General features: G+C 38.6%; 1 protein-coding gene across 1 annotated transcript; it reads left to right on the forward strand.

The window, feature by feature from the left end:
• The first annotated feature begins 1478 nt into the window (after nucleotides 1-1478).
• Nucleotides 1479-12897, forward strand: LOC122842163 (lutropin-choriogonadotropic hormone receptor-like). Its single transcript, XM_044135783.1, has 12 exons — nucleotides 1479-1561; nucleotides 1696-1888; nucleotides 2192-2263; nucleotides 5743-5817; nucleotides 6058-6132; nucleotides 7084-7158; nucleotides 7444-7521; nucleotides 7696-7764; nucleotides 8182-8256; nucleotides 8709-8897; nucleotides 9073-9126; nucleotides 9678-12897. Exons 2-12 carry the CDS (start codon nucleotides 1719-1721, stop codon nucleotides 10825-10827), a joined length of 2082 nt encoding a protein of 693 aa, XP_043991718.1. The 5' UTR covers nucleotides 1479-1561; nucleotides 1696-1718; the 3' UTR covers nucleotides 10828-12897.
• The last annotated feature ends 785 nt before the right edge of the window (nucleotides 12898-13682 follow it).

The raw sequence follows: 13682 nt of genomic DNA on the forward strand, positions 1-13682 counted from the left end.
TTCCGTAAAGAAATATAAATACTGTACATCCAAACTATATTTCTGAGTTATTATCGCGGCGTAATAACTCATCTGACAGTTTTGATTGTGTCGCTGTTGTGTTGGTTAGCTAAATGGTTTAAAGAGCTGCTTTTATGTTCAGTTTCATCTCAACCCTAACAGACATAAACATGCAGTAAATAAATCGATTTTCAATCAGTTTTTTGCACCAAAGACTTCATAATAATAAACACGTTTTCACGTAGGCTCTGTAAGAGCCATATGAATGTACATTTTGGCATGCACGCGACTTTGACACTTAGGTGGTGGGTGTGGGAGTGACGTCATCAAGTATGAATGGGAAGCTTACTGGCCTGCTGGTTTGTGTGTATGAGGAAACGGTGAGCGGGTTGGTCAGTCCTTGCAAAGTCTGGAGCATAATAATCAAAATGGAATAAATCGATAAATGTGACAGAACAAAGAAGTGGTTTGGAGCTAATTGATACACGGACAGATGAGATTCCCCGACTTAACCCAATAATTAGTTTGTTGTGTTTTTAATAATAAAACGTGTTTATTATTATGAAGTCTTTGGTGCAAAAAACTGATTGAAAATCGATTCATTCACCGCATATTTATGTCTGTTAAGGTTGAGATGGAACTGAACATAAAAGCAGCTCTTTAAACCATTTAGCTAACCAACACAATAAACTGTCAGATGACTTTCTCCTTTACATAATAACTCAGAAATATAGTTTGGATGTACAGTATTTATATTTCTTTCCTACTTACGGAAGGTTTCTGTTTATATAACAGGTTTGTGGTGCCTTTGTATTCTAAAGAAAGATATAAAACTTCAGATATTTCACAACGAGATATTAACATTCATGGAAAAACCTTACATAACCTTATATTAAATCAGAAAGTACGGCGGCCGCAAAGTTTTTGCGAGGTAACGCAAAAGTATTGCGAGGGAACGCAAAAGTATTGCGAGGGAACGCAAAAGTTTTGCGAGGTAACGCAAAAGAAAAAAAAATCCCCATGTCCCCTAGGGGGCTCCGTAGGTTGTTGTTTTTCAGAAAGCCAATTGATTTAAAAATTTCTGATAAGAGAGGACAGACATCCAGCCAGAAATAAGCCCATTCTACAAAGGTAAAAATGTTTGAATATGATGAAAATAAATAGGTGAAATTAATGTAATGATGATGTAAAATTTATTTTTATGATGAGTTTAGAGACAAATCATCAATGACCAATACTAACCATAATAGACACTGAAAACTGTAAGGAGCATAAAGTTGCATTCCTCCTGTAGTTGCACCAAAGTGACTTCATCAAATATCCTACAATCAGCCGTCATGCTCACCACCCACCAAACGTCACGCAGGTTCTGCTCCGCGGTCAAAAAAGAAAAAAAAAAAAAAAGACAGGTTGGGGTTTTCACTCAGATTAGACTTTCACAGGGTGAGCAACCTCACAATTACAACAGTCCCTGAATGCAGCCTCTGATCCAAGCGCTCAGCGAGAAAGAAAAAAAACTGAGTAGAGGAGAGAGACTATTTAGCCTTGTACCTCTGGCCTGGTAAGATAAAGCCACCCTGATGGTTGTTTTATCATCAACTTCAAAAAGACTGCACAGGGTTCTTTTTAATCTAGCTTTATTATTATTATTATTATTTCTGTGTTAATATTACTTTTCTAATTTTCATCCCATAGTGAGCGCTGGCCCAGTGTCACGCATGGCTACCCGGGCGGTCTGGCTCCTGGTCGCGCTGTCCGCTGTCCTGAAGCTGCACTCCTGCTGGGCTTATACCTGTCCGGCCATCTGCCGCTGCAGCGCCGACACGTTTCAGTGCAGCAGAGACACTCAGCTGGCCTCCAGGACCGCAGCAGCATCTGTGCTGCGACTGTAAGTAACCCAGCTGTCTCTGGCTTTCAACAGGTACAAGTCACAGAGAGGAGTCTTTCCTTTCAGCTAATGCCAACCTATAAACTTTTTACTCTCCGCTGCTTTCAGTCCCTCTTCAACTTAACAATTTTTTTTTATTTTACGGTCACTGTAAAGTTCCTCTTAGCACAGTTTTATATGATAAATGTAGAGTAATCCAGAGAGACAACTTAAAGAGACATTTTTGCTGCCTATTTTCCATTTTATTTTTTATATGTCGCAGTATAGCTGTGGATTTAACTGCTTTCCTCATGAATCTTACAGAAGGCTCACCCAGCTGCCCTTGAAACAAGTTCCCACTCATGCCTTCAAGGAGCTGATCAACATTACCATAATGTAAGTGGCTTTCTCCTTTACATATAAAAGGAAATGTAAAGTGGTGGATTTATATTTAATTCAATTAGGGGGTTTATAGAGACTCATTTTCCTTTATACATAACAGTATGCATAAGAAAATAAAACGTTTTAATCAGTGTAATTACTCATTTTGCTAAGTAGTGCTAGTAAACACATGTTGCCAGATTTGCCCACTGACCTTAACTGAAAATGTATTTAACATTCAGTGTAATGTTGAATGAAATTTATGTAAATAAAAAGCCTACTAACGTGGAAATACATCAACACTGGCCCTTTTCTGTGTGGGACGTCAGTATTTAATATCTTTCTGGCAATGTAAGGCATTATGAGAGCAATGATTTCACAATATGCTTCTAATTTTTTAAATTCACTCGGTTACCCTGCTTATTGATGATAAATTCAGATTTTAATATTCTAATGTTCAGCAATTTTAATAATTGTGCTAAATCTTTGCGAGCACTCGCTAGCATTGCATGATCTCAAGAAAATATTTAATCGTGATACCAATGCTAAACTTTGCGATGTTAATATAAGTTGGAATAAACATTTTCTTTAGAATTTTCTTTTTCTTTATATTTCGTTATAATTAACAATAATTAATAGTGTTACCATCAGTTTTAATATCTTAGCCACTAATGTATTCATCAAATGTAAACATTGGGGGCAGTTAAAGTCCATAGATGGACAGATTTGGTATTAGTTGCAGTTCAGCATCCATAAGTATTGTTAAAATATAGAAACCAGGAAATTATGAGGAGATTGATATTTTCAGAACATTTTTACCAAGTAAAACTATCAATATGCCCTCTCAGTGTTGAGGAAATAAGAAATAGGCTGTTTTTATTTAAAGGACAAAGAGACCCAGAATGCCGACCAGACATTTCAATACATTCATGAATTTCATTATGTTAAGTTCCTAATGACTTACTGACCTTTTTAATTTCCAGTCTGAACTGATAGAAAAACATATCAATGAGCTTTCAGAAAAAAAAAAAAAAAAAAGAAGTGCAAAACTTTGAATTTATTGCAACTTTTAATAATCAGTACATGGTCAAAGGGTTCTAAACACAGGAGAAGCCCACTGTCTTAAACTTGACACATTCAAGCTCAAATGGAAATTACAGCTGTGCACAGCTGCAAAGTGAAATATCTTCAACAGAAAAACATTCACGGTCAGATGAGCTAAAGATGTATATATCTGACCCAATTATCAAAGATCTTGTGACTGCAGAAGCCAGTGGTAAAGGTGCATCACATAAAATAGATGGAATAATTAAACCAGCTCTAAATTTATCTCTGCTTCCCAACCACGATTAGATGGTTGAAACTTGGGCAAAGTTGCTTATTTTAACAGAAAAATGATCCGAAACCCATCAAATCTGGTTTTTCAAAAAGACAAACAAGCCAGATTAATCTTTTAGAATAGCCTTACCTCAACCCTGTTAAAAATTTGTTGACTATGGTTAACAGCTACGTGTATGCAAGTCAAAAATCCTTTTAAATGGATTCCAAATGATGAGTGGATGTAAACTTAAAAAAGCCCTCAGGTTCAAATTAGGAACATCTGTTATGGATCATGTGTTCCAAGGATCGGAATCAGATTTAAAGTTAAAACATAAAATTTAAAACTGTCTCAGTTGTAATAAACTCAATACATTCACAGTTTTTTGAGTTATTCTTCTCCCTGGACTCTCGTCACTTTATATATTTGCTTTTGATTCTGAAACACACATAATTCCCATCATTGTGGGATGATGAAATACAAGTTAAACGTTGCTTCAGCTCCTCTTCTTGTCAACATTTTATTAACAAGCATGTTTCTTAAATAGCAATTGCTTGCAGTTGTTAAATCTTACTGAAATTGATCTGTATTGCGGACGTATCAATGTTAGACCACTGGCCATTAATCGTTGATAGAAACTGACCTAATGCAAGACTTTTATGGCAATGTTAGAGAAGATTAGGACCACCAACTGACTCCTGAACAGTATATCATTCATGTACTACCGCCCAACTGTCAAGTTCAAACATCTCAACTCTCTTACACAAAGAGCAGCCCAGAGAAAAAAAAAATCCTCCCTGTACATGGAAGGGGTGACTTTAATGGAGCCTGTGGGTTGTAAAATCCCCTGGAGCTCAGCAGTGGATGTCTCAGCAGCATAATTATCCTCAGCACAGCAGCAAATCCACCAAGAAATGACTTAAAAGAACAAACCCAAGTGTTATGTTATCACTTTGTCATATTAATCACACAGAAGTGCTGCAGGGGTCCGCGAGCAAATTAGGTGAGAAAAACCTGAAATGTAGTGCAACTAGGGAAGCGGTGCACAGAAAGAGTGGGCAAGTTGGAAAGCTGTGGTTACTTATGCAAAATGCCCACCTGAACTCAACTCTGAGAGGAAACACCTGGGCTCTAATCATCCATGTTTCCTTTTTTTTTTTAAATCATCAAAAAATTTTACATGCGACTATGTGACTTTTTCATACTGTGCTGAGCATGTTTGACTTTGCTCTGTTCCTCAGGGACACGCCTTATCAGTCTAAGATACTTACTGTACTTTAGTCTGATCTGTTAAATGGAGCCCAAATTTAGTCTGTTTTAATATAAAAGAGGTCCTAACGGTCCAACTAGCTTTAAACCTAAATTAAATGGCAGTTTTACAGCTGCAATTCTTCATTTCCTCCTCGCCATTAAGTCTGTAATGGTAGAATGACATGACTGTGTGCTTTTGTCAATGGTGATGCATGCTTGAAATCACAGCAGCGCTTCATTTAGGCGATCATGTGAGGAAGCTTTTTATGACCTCTAAGCAGTAATTATGACACTATATGTGAAGCAATTAAGAGACGAGATGAAGGGAACGAGGATCCGCGGTACAGATGGAGTACTTTAATTGTTTCTCGGTTGAAGATGGAAGGACGTCGAAGTCAGACGTGCAAAAGGTATCGGCTGATTACAGCTGAACGACAGTCGAAAATGATGATTGCAGGCAGAAGATGGAGAACGTTTTACGAAGTCAGCCGTCAGACAACAAAGTAATCAAGGACGAATACAACAACAACAAAAAAAGGTCTTGGTAACTTTGTCTCCGTGTCTTTGTTTAGTCCTACTTTTTCAACATCTTCACCTACTGTTGTTGACCCAAAAGTATCAGTGATGTATGTTTGGAGCTTTTCCACACATGAGTTCCTGGCATGTGAGCGCTGGTGGCCTAGAAAACGTGAATTGGTGGTGAGATTTTGTTTTTGGGAATTTCCCTGATGGTTTGCAATGGTGCATCAATCATCCCCGTCCTATTTTTACTCTGAATGCATTAAAAGTTAAGCATTCTAAATCAAACCTGACACAGAAGGAAAAAAAAGATGTTTTATTTACCAGCTTCATGTGAGATAATTCCAATGTATGTTCTTAACTAATGACTGAAGGAGACTCATTCTTTTTTTTGTTTGTTTTGCAGAGAGATTTCCCAGAGTGACTGCATCACACATATTCAGAAGCACGCATTTTTCTCCCTCCACAGTCTGGTGCAGATGTAGGCTAAGCAACATTTTTACCTTCTACCAAATACCCCCCATCCACTCCCTCCATATCAGTTTCAAACATGATTGAAGAAATATTCATTTGCATGTCATTTAAGTTTCAGTTACAAGGCAGACTGTTTAATCATTGAGTTTCAGTGCAGCTGATACATAAATATTTTGTGTGAATGTGAACGCTTTTGCATGTCAGACATCGCAATTACTGATTTGTTTCCCAATTATTGTTTCTGCAGCTCAGTGCAGAATATCAACAGTCTGAGGGTCATTGAAAGGGGAGCCTTCACTGATCTGCCCAGGCTCGAATATTTGTAAGTCTCTTTGTTTTATTCATTATGCATTAAGACGTGACAATAAGTTTTGGGATTCTGGTGTTTTCACAGCAAAAACACAAAATTTGCCAAGTATTTTTGTCTAGTTTGTCATGCAAATATCTTAGTACAGTTAAAATAAGACAAAACTAATTCATAAAGTAACTTTCCACCAAGATATGTTACTTACTTGCATAAATAATTCTTGAATGTATATACAACAAAAGTCTCAGTTTTACTGACAATCTTTAAAAAAATATTTGCCAGTGGAACTAGTACTTTTTTTAAATCTATACTTCAGAATTATTTACTTAAAATAAGTTTATACATCTTGCTGAAAAGTTACTTTTAAGTTTGTCTTGTCTCATTTCAAGTGGTAGATATTTACACTAGAAAGTAGTGGAAAACTGTAAGATTTTGAGTTTTTGCCATGTTAAAGGTTCCAAAAAGAGACTTGAAATAAATTTCACATTTATCTCTCATGTATTTACAAATGATCCCCAGAGGATGAGCCCAGAGAAAAACTCTTATTTTACAAATATGTGGCCCTAAAATGTGCCCCCCACTGTGAACATACCAGGTTTTTCAAACAAATGAGATCTTAAAAAAACAGAAAATACAGTATTTTCCACCTTTAATGTGACATTTATTCTGCACCATTTAACTGAAAAACCCTTGTAGAGAAAATTGTAAAAGAAAAAAAATAAAATAAAAATACAGACGCTGCAGTAACCTGATTATATAAATAACATTTATGAACCTTTTGATTCTATTTTCTCAATAATTCTTGAACCTCATTTTAGGTTCGTCTGGTCTGGAGGAAAGTGTCTGACATTTTCCTCCTGTAGCTAAATACATAGTTTGCAGAAAGTTACAAGGGAAGTTTTGCATCATTTTTATATGTCTTCTTATCTATTCATGGTCGCCTGTATCTGCCACTTGTCAATGCAGGAGCATCTCAAACACAGGCCTAACACACTTCCCAGACTTGACAACCATATCCACCCTGGCATCAGATATCATCCTGTGAGTATTTTCATTTCAAATCAGAGCTTCCTTGCCCCAGCTTAACGCACATTTGCAAGTCATAAAATGCCTTTTCCTTAGGTCACATTTTTGGACACGAGCCATTTCCTCTGAGCTCAGTCTTACTTTTATTCTGTCAATGTCACACTGCTATCAGCCCTGACTGGTACTCTGTCTCACTGTGACACAGTTCAAACAGCCCTTATTTGTATAAATATGCATAATTTAGTCTAACCGAGAATGGAGCCAAGCAGCCTAAAAGAGCGTTATCTCCTCTGCCTGCAGAGAAATGGCAGACAACATGAGGATCGACATCATTCCTGCCAATTCCTTCCAGGGCATCACAAAGGAATATGTCGACGTGTGAGTGCAGAGGCCTTATTCTCTTTGTTGCTTCATTATCTGAGTTAAAAGCAGCAATTTGTCACTATTTGTTTCATTGATGCATGTTTGCATTTTCAAATGTTCGGCTTGCTGACCTTGGCAATATGGGCCACTGACGATGAAGTATAATTAATAACAGCGTGTCCTCAACAGGAACCTGGTTAGGAACGGCTTCAAGGAAATAAAATCTCATGCGTTCAACGGGACCAAGCTCAACAATCTGTAAGCAGTTTGGATTATTTAGAAATTTGCCTAATGCTAATGCAATATGCTGCAGCAAAGCAGCCTGTGACAGCTAAATGCAAATGATTTCCTACTCCAATCAAATTACTAATCGTACCAGTAAACAACCCTTATGTAAGACTAAACAAAGATTGGACGCCTTGTTGTTTTCTTGCCTTGTTCCATAATGCTGAACGTCAATGGAGACGAGATCCATACAGACACCCTGCAGTCTAAAAATAAGACCCATCCTCCTCAGAGCCGGCTCCAGAGAACAATAAGGAGATGAATACACTGGGGGCAGCGTTGGTCATTATTATGTCATCTCACGTTTCCGTTCAAACTGTGTGTGAAGCAGAAAACTGCAACTTGGGTTTGAAGTTACTTGTGTTGCATTTTTCTTTATGTGTTTTGTAGAATATTGAGGGACAACAGGAACCTTCATCATATTCAGGAAGATGCTTTTGAAGGAGCTACAGGTCCAATCTATTTGTAAGTGTTCCTGTAATTTATACATTTTCCACCAGTTTATGGTGATAAGGTATGTTTCAACAGATTTTTGCACAATTTGATACAATGTATTTAGTAGAAAATTAGTAGATGATTGGTCCAACTTTGAGTGGAATATCCAACTTATTTATGTTGATTGTTTCAGAATTTCTAAACATCTTTGCTTCTGTTGGTTTATTTTAATAAGTTCAAATTGAATGCAGACAAATAAAGCAAAGGAGAACCCCCAAAGTTATGTTTCTTTGCACAGAAATATATTGGTTAACTTCCCTTGCTGATAGACCGGCTTCGCAAAACTCCTGCTGAGCTCAAATTGAAAATGAAAAACACCCAGAGATCAAGGTTAATCCAAAGACAGGCGGCAGCATTTTATTGTAATAAAATCCCGTCATTGTCATTTTTTACAACCCTCTCGTTCATGTTCGGTGTTTCAGGGATGTTTCGTCCACGGCTCTCAGTTCCCTGCCGAGTAAAGGCCTGAGTCAAGTGTTGTCTCTGAAAGCCACCTCTGTGTTCGCCCTGAAGAGCCTCCCGCCATTAGACGGCCTCGCCGAGCTGCTGGAGGCCGAGCTCACTTACCCGAGCCACTGCTGCGCTTTCCACACGTGGCGCAGGAAACAAAGGTAAGCGACCAGCACTCCCAGCGATGTGACAAATCCATTTACATCTGCATAAGAGAACCAGGCTGCGTCTCCTGAATACAGATCATCAGTTGGCCGGTAATTAGCGGTCAGCTTTATTGGCAATTCTTGCAAATTAACATTTTCTGCTCTTTTTTTCACCCTGCTTTCTTTCAAGGGAAAGTGCCTCAAGGAACTTTACAAAGTTGTGTGATCTCAGCAACTCAGAAATGTAAGTTACAACCAAGATCAACGTTTGAAATCATCCTCGCCCCCATCTTTAAGTCTACTTGTGTGTAATTCAATCTTGCTGGCCATACAGCTGTTATGTAAAAGCCTGAGCTTTTCTCCTGGCGTTGGACTATCACACTGTTTACCAATAATAGCTACTGAAGTTTCAATATAAAAACGTTTAATGGGCATTATTACTTTTGCAAGTCACCATTTACCCTTAAAGATGTGTGAACGGATCTCAGCCTTTAACATCCATGAACTGAGACGGCCCTAATAAAACGCACCAGCTGCACTTATGATTATGGTTTTGATTAATGCTTGCATTAACAGAAGGCATTTGTAATTTTTTTTATGTTATAATTTGTTATGAAGAGCTGTAAGTTGGATAACACATTGTTTCATTATCTGTGGGAAGTGAACGGCTGACAATCAGCATCCATTTTGTTTCTCTAAATCAGATTAGATTAGTTTCTTGATGCTTCAGATGATGCATTTCACCAGTAAGGCACAAACAACCTTTAATGATAACATTGTTTCTTCATTCTTCAGGGAGCCCACTGATGACGGCATGAATCTCGTCTTCGACATAAGCTTCCAATACCCAGACCTCGAGTTTGGTTGTCATAGCAGGCCGTTCGTAATGTGCACGCCGATGCCCGATGCATTCAACCCCTGTGAGGACCTGCTGGGCTTCCCCTTCCTGCGCTGCCTCACCTGGCTCATCACGGTCTTTGCTGTGGCAGGTAACCTGGCCGTCTTGGTCATCCTGCTCATCAGCCGCCACAAGCTGACCATCTCGAGGTTCCTCATGTGCAACCTGGCCTTTGCCGACCTGTGCATGGGGCTCTACCTGATGCTGATCGCCTTCATGGACTTCAACTCCCGCCATGAGTACTACAACCACGCCACCAGCTGGCAGACTGGGCCCGGCTGCAGCACGGCCGGGTTCCTGACAGTATTCGCCAGCGAGCTGTCGGTCTACACGCTGACCGTCATCAGCCTGGAGCGCTGGCACACAATCACCAACGCCATGCACGTCAACAGGAGGCTGCGACTGCGCCACGTGGCGGCCATAATGGCGGCCGGCTGGGGCTTCTCTCTGCTCGTGGCTCTGCTTCCCCTGGCGGGAGTGAGCAGCTACAGCAAGGTAAGCATCTGCCTGCCCATGGACATCGACACGACGGGCTCTCAGATTTACGTCATGGCCATTCTCATCCTCAACGTGGTCGCGTTCCTGGTCGTCTGCTTCTGCTACGTATGCATCTATCTCAGCGTCCACAACCCGGAGCACGCGACCCGCCACGGCGACACCAAGATCGCCAAGCGCATGGCCGTGCTCATATTCACAGACTTCATGTGCATGGCGCCGATCTCCTTCTTTGCCATCTCGGCCGCGCTGCGCATGCCCCTCATAACCGTCTCCCACTCCAAAATCCTGCTGATTCTCTTTTACCCCATCAACTCCCTCTGCAACCCCTTCCTGTACACCATCTTCACTCGCGCCTTCAGGAAGGACGTGTGCCGGCTGCTGAGCCGCTGCGGCTGCTGCGATGCCAACTCTGATTTCTACAGATCACAGACGGCGTTGTCACAGCACACCTGCATCAACAAAGTGGCCGACAGAAAACCTCACTCGCTGAGCTTTTATGCCTATCACATTAAGATGAAGGGCTGCTTTCTAAGCAAGGGAGCGACATGACTGTCAGCCTGCGGGGCTGGGAACTCGGAGGCAACATCTGCTCGCTGAAGACGCCGCGTTTGAGAATTAAGGTGAAGGTGGAGATACTGCTGGGGTCACGCATTGCAAATAGAATCTCATCTGGTTTATTTTGCAAAGAGAAAATGTTAATTTAAACCAAGGAGGTTTGAAGGTAAGGAAAGTGCATCCTCTCTTCTGTACACGTATTGTAGAAAGAAGCAAATAGGCGAAGAAAAAGAAAAAAATGAGCTTGCTGAAGAAATGTAAAGCATCACTGTTTGGTTGTACTCTAAACTATTGCTCAATGAGATATTTAAAGTGGCTCTAAACATCCCTGTTGAAATGGTAGCTTTTTTGCAAAGTACAAAAATTAGATCCATGATTTATTTGAAACCTTTTTACACCCTAAATGTGAAACATTTTCTACAAACAAAGATTTGTTTAAGAGAAACTGAGGCACAATTCTACAATAACCCACTTGCATAACTGTGCACACCTGTGAGATAATACTTTGATGAAGAATCTTGATTCAATTTAGGGCTGCATAACAGGAAAACACGCAATATGCAATGATATTGGCAACAGCTGTAATAATGATGCAACCTGCAGATAGCCACCAGTTAATGATTATCCCACTGAGCTTCTTAAAAGGAAAAACTAAGAAAACTAAACTGGCTCGTATTGAAAATGTTGCCTCTGACCAAAGTCTGCAGTTTTGGCAATAAAACAACTTTCCAGTTTCTTAATGACTGGATTACTAAATTCTGAAATATAGATCAGGTATCTATCCACAGAAAGGCACACGGAACAAAATGGGACTTTTCCATAAATGAGTCTGGTTAAGACTCAAACTGTCTGAATGTGAATCACTCAGATGAAACAAAGCCTGGGTTTTTGTATGGAGAGTGAAGAATTACCGTTAATAATATGTTACTGTGCTGAGGCACATCATGACTTTAAAATTTCAAAAATATATTTTAATTATTTCTGTATTTTCAAAGCTAAAAATTTTACGCTATTTAAAATCTTTGTTTCATAAGTTATTTATTGAAACTGGGCAGTCTTTACTCTCCATATCTTTTGAGCATGGTGCCAAAGATGCAGCTCAGAACACAAAGCAGCTCACACACAGTGAAACATAGTGGTGGCAACATTATGCTGTGGGATTGCCATTTTTGGTCACAGTAGACCAAATTGTAAAGGGTATCAAATACCAGGCAGTTTTGACCTAAAATCTTAGTTTCTGCTAAAAAGTTGATTTTGTTCAAACATACCAAAAATAAAAAGCTGCTTTGCTACAAGGAAGTTTTGTTCCCAAAAAACGTCTTGACAGACGAGAAAGCACACACTGAAAATAATTCAAATGTTCTTCAAGAAGTATTTCTAGGTCTGCAAACCTAAGAAAGTCAATTTTTTTTTACATTTTTCCCTAAATCATTTTTTTCAGTGGAATTGCACAGAATCTTTACATCTACATTAAAAGTTGGAAACGATTTTAAAAAGATTCCTCTTTTTTTTCAAATTCCTAGCATTTTCATGGGGTGTACACACTTGAGATCCACCATGAATCCATTAATGATTTGTATATAATAATAAAGGTTTAAATGTCTTTTTTAAATGGTTCTACTCAAAGTTGATTTTTAGCGCCACCTTTTGGGTTCAGGAGACATTTTGACAGGAGTGTTTGAAGACTGTACCAACATCTGAAAATCAAACTTTATACTGAAATGTGTGTGTTCTATTTAAATAAAATTGTGGTCATTTACTTTTGCCATTAATCAAATTTCTTCTTGGATCTCCCTTTCCACAGTTTCACACTTGGGTACCGAAAAAAAAAGAAAAAAAAAAAAACTGCAACAGGCGGAATTTCTTTCTCAGACATTCGGTACCAAAAAAAAAAAAAAAAAAAAAAACTTAATTTTACAAGTAAAACATTCAAGCTGTTGCTTGTAGTTTTCTATCACTGCAAGGACGACCTTCATCTTTCACAGAAGATTCTGTTCTACATTATTCATATTTTAAGCAAATATTTTCTCCTTAGATCAAAAGATTCTATTCAAACAAAGTTTTGAAAACATTTACCAAAAACATTTTTCCCCCCCCCCCATCTGTTATCTTTAGCAGACTTGTCTCGGCAGAAACCTGGGAAATAAGCTGACAATGCAAACTTCTTTTTCTGCTATTTTCTTTTCATGTGCAAATCTATGTCAAGTTTGGAAGCCAGCAACAGGTCACCCTTTTCCTCGGTGACATTTTCTAAAGATTTTTGTCTCATTAAATTCAGATTATTAATTTCACATGCCTGACTTGACTTAGATGACATCTGAATATGGGGAAAAAATTTTTAAATCTTCGTTTTGCTACCAAATTGTGAAACTGCATACATGTTTCTTACCAACGGTTTGTCTCTCTTGTGCCCTGTTGCTTGGTCGGTTTTCAACAATGCTTTCCTTCCCCTAAGCTTTCCATTAAAGTAATGTTGCAAGGTGCAAGAAATCAGTTTCTGTATTTGCTTGGTGTAAAGTCAGCAGCGAACCACTTGATTTTGTAGCTCATCAAATTTTCAAAAATAATTTCTGAGTTTTTTATAATGCAATCTATTTTTTGGAAAAAAATAAATGATGGATTTTCATCAGAAGTAAGGCAAAAACAATTTAAAGTTAATAAATTACATAGTACCGGTAAGTTTCACTTTTTGAATTTAAATGCTATCGAGATGCTTAGTGAGTAAATTCTCAATGCATTTTTAAAACAGTTTGATTTCTCCACTGCAATAAGATGTGCTACATATTCATTCTGATTAGAGTATATCAAAGTTTTTTTGTTTACTTTTTTTTTTTAAACAAAAGGAGAAA

This window comes from Gambusia affinis, linkage group LG13 (assembly GCF_019740435.1).
Source record: "Gambusia affinis linkage group LG13, SWU_Gaff_1.0, whole genome shotgun sequence".
Taxonomy (NCBI): domain Eukaryota; kingdom Metazoa; phylum Chordata; class Actinopteri; order Cyprinodontiformes; family Poeciliidae; genus Gambusia; species Gambusia affinis.

Coding starts and splice junctions, on each gene's coding strand:
- LOC122842163 (XM_044135783.1), top strand. CDS start 1,719: ATGGCTACCCGGGCGGTCTGGCTCCTGGTCGCGCTGTCCGCTGTCCTG. Junction 7,522..7,695: donor ACAAAGGAATATGTCGACGT/GTGAGTGCAGAG, acceptor TGTCCTCAACAG/GAACCTGGTTAGGAACGGCT. Junction 8,257..8,708: donor GCTACAGGTCCAATCTATTT/GTAAGTGTTCCT, acceptor TCGGTGTTTCAG/GGATGTTTCGTCCACGGCTC.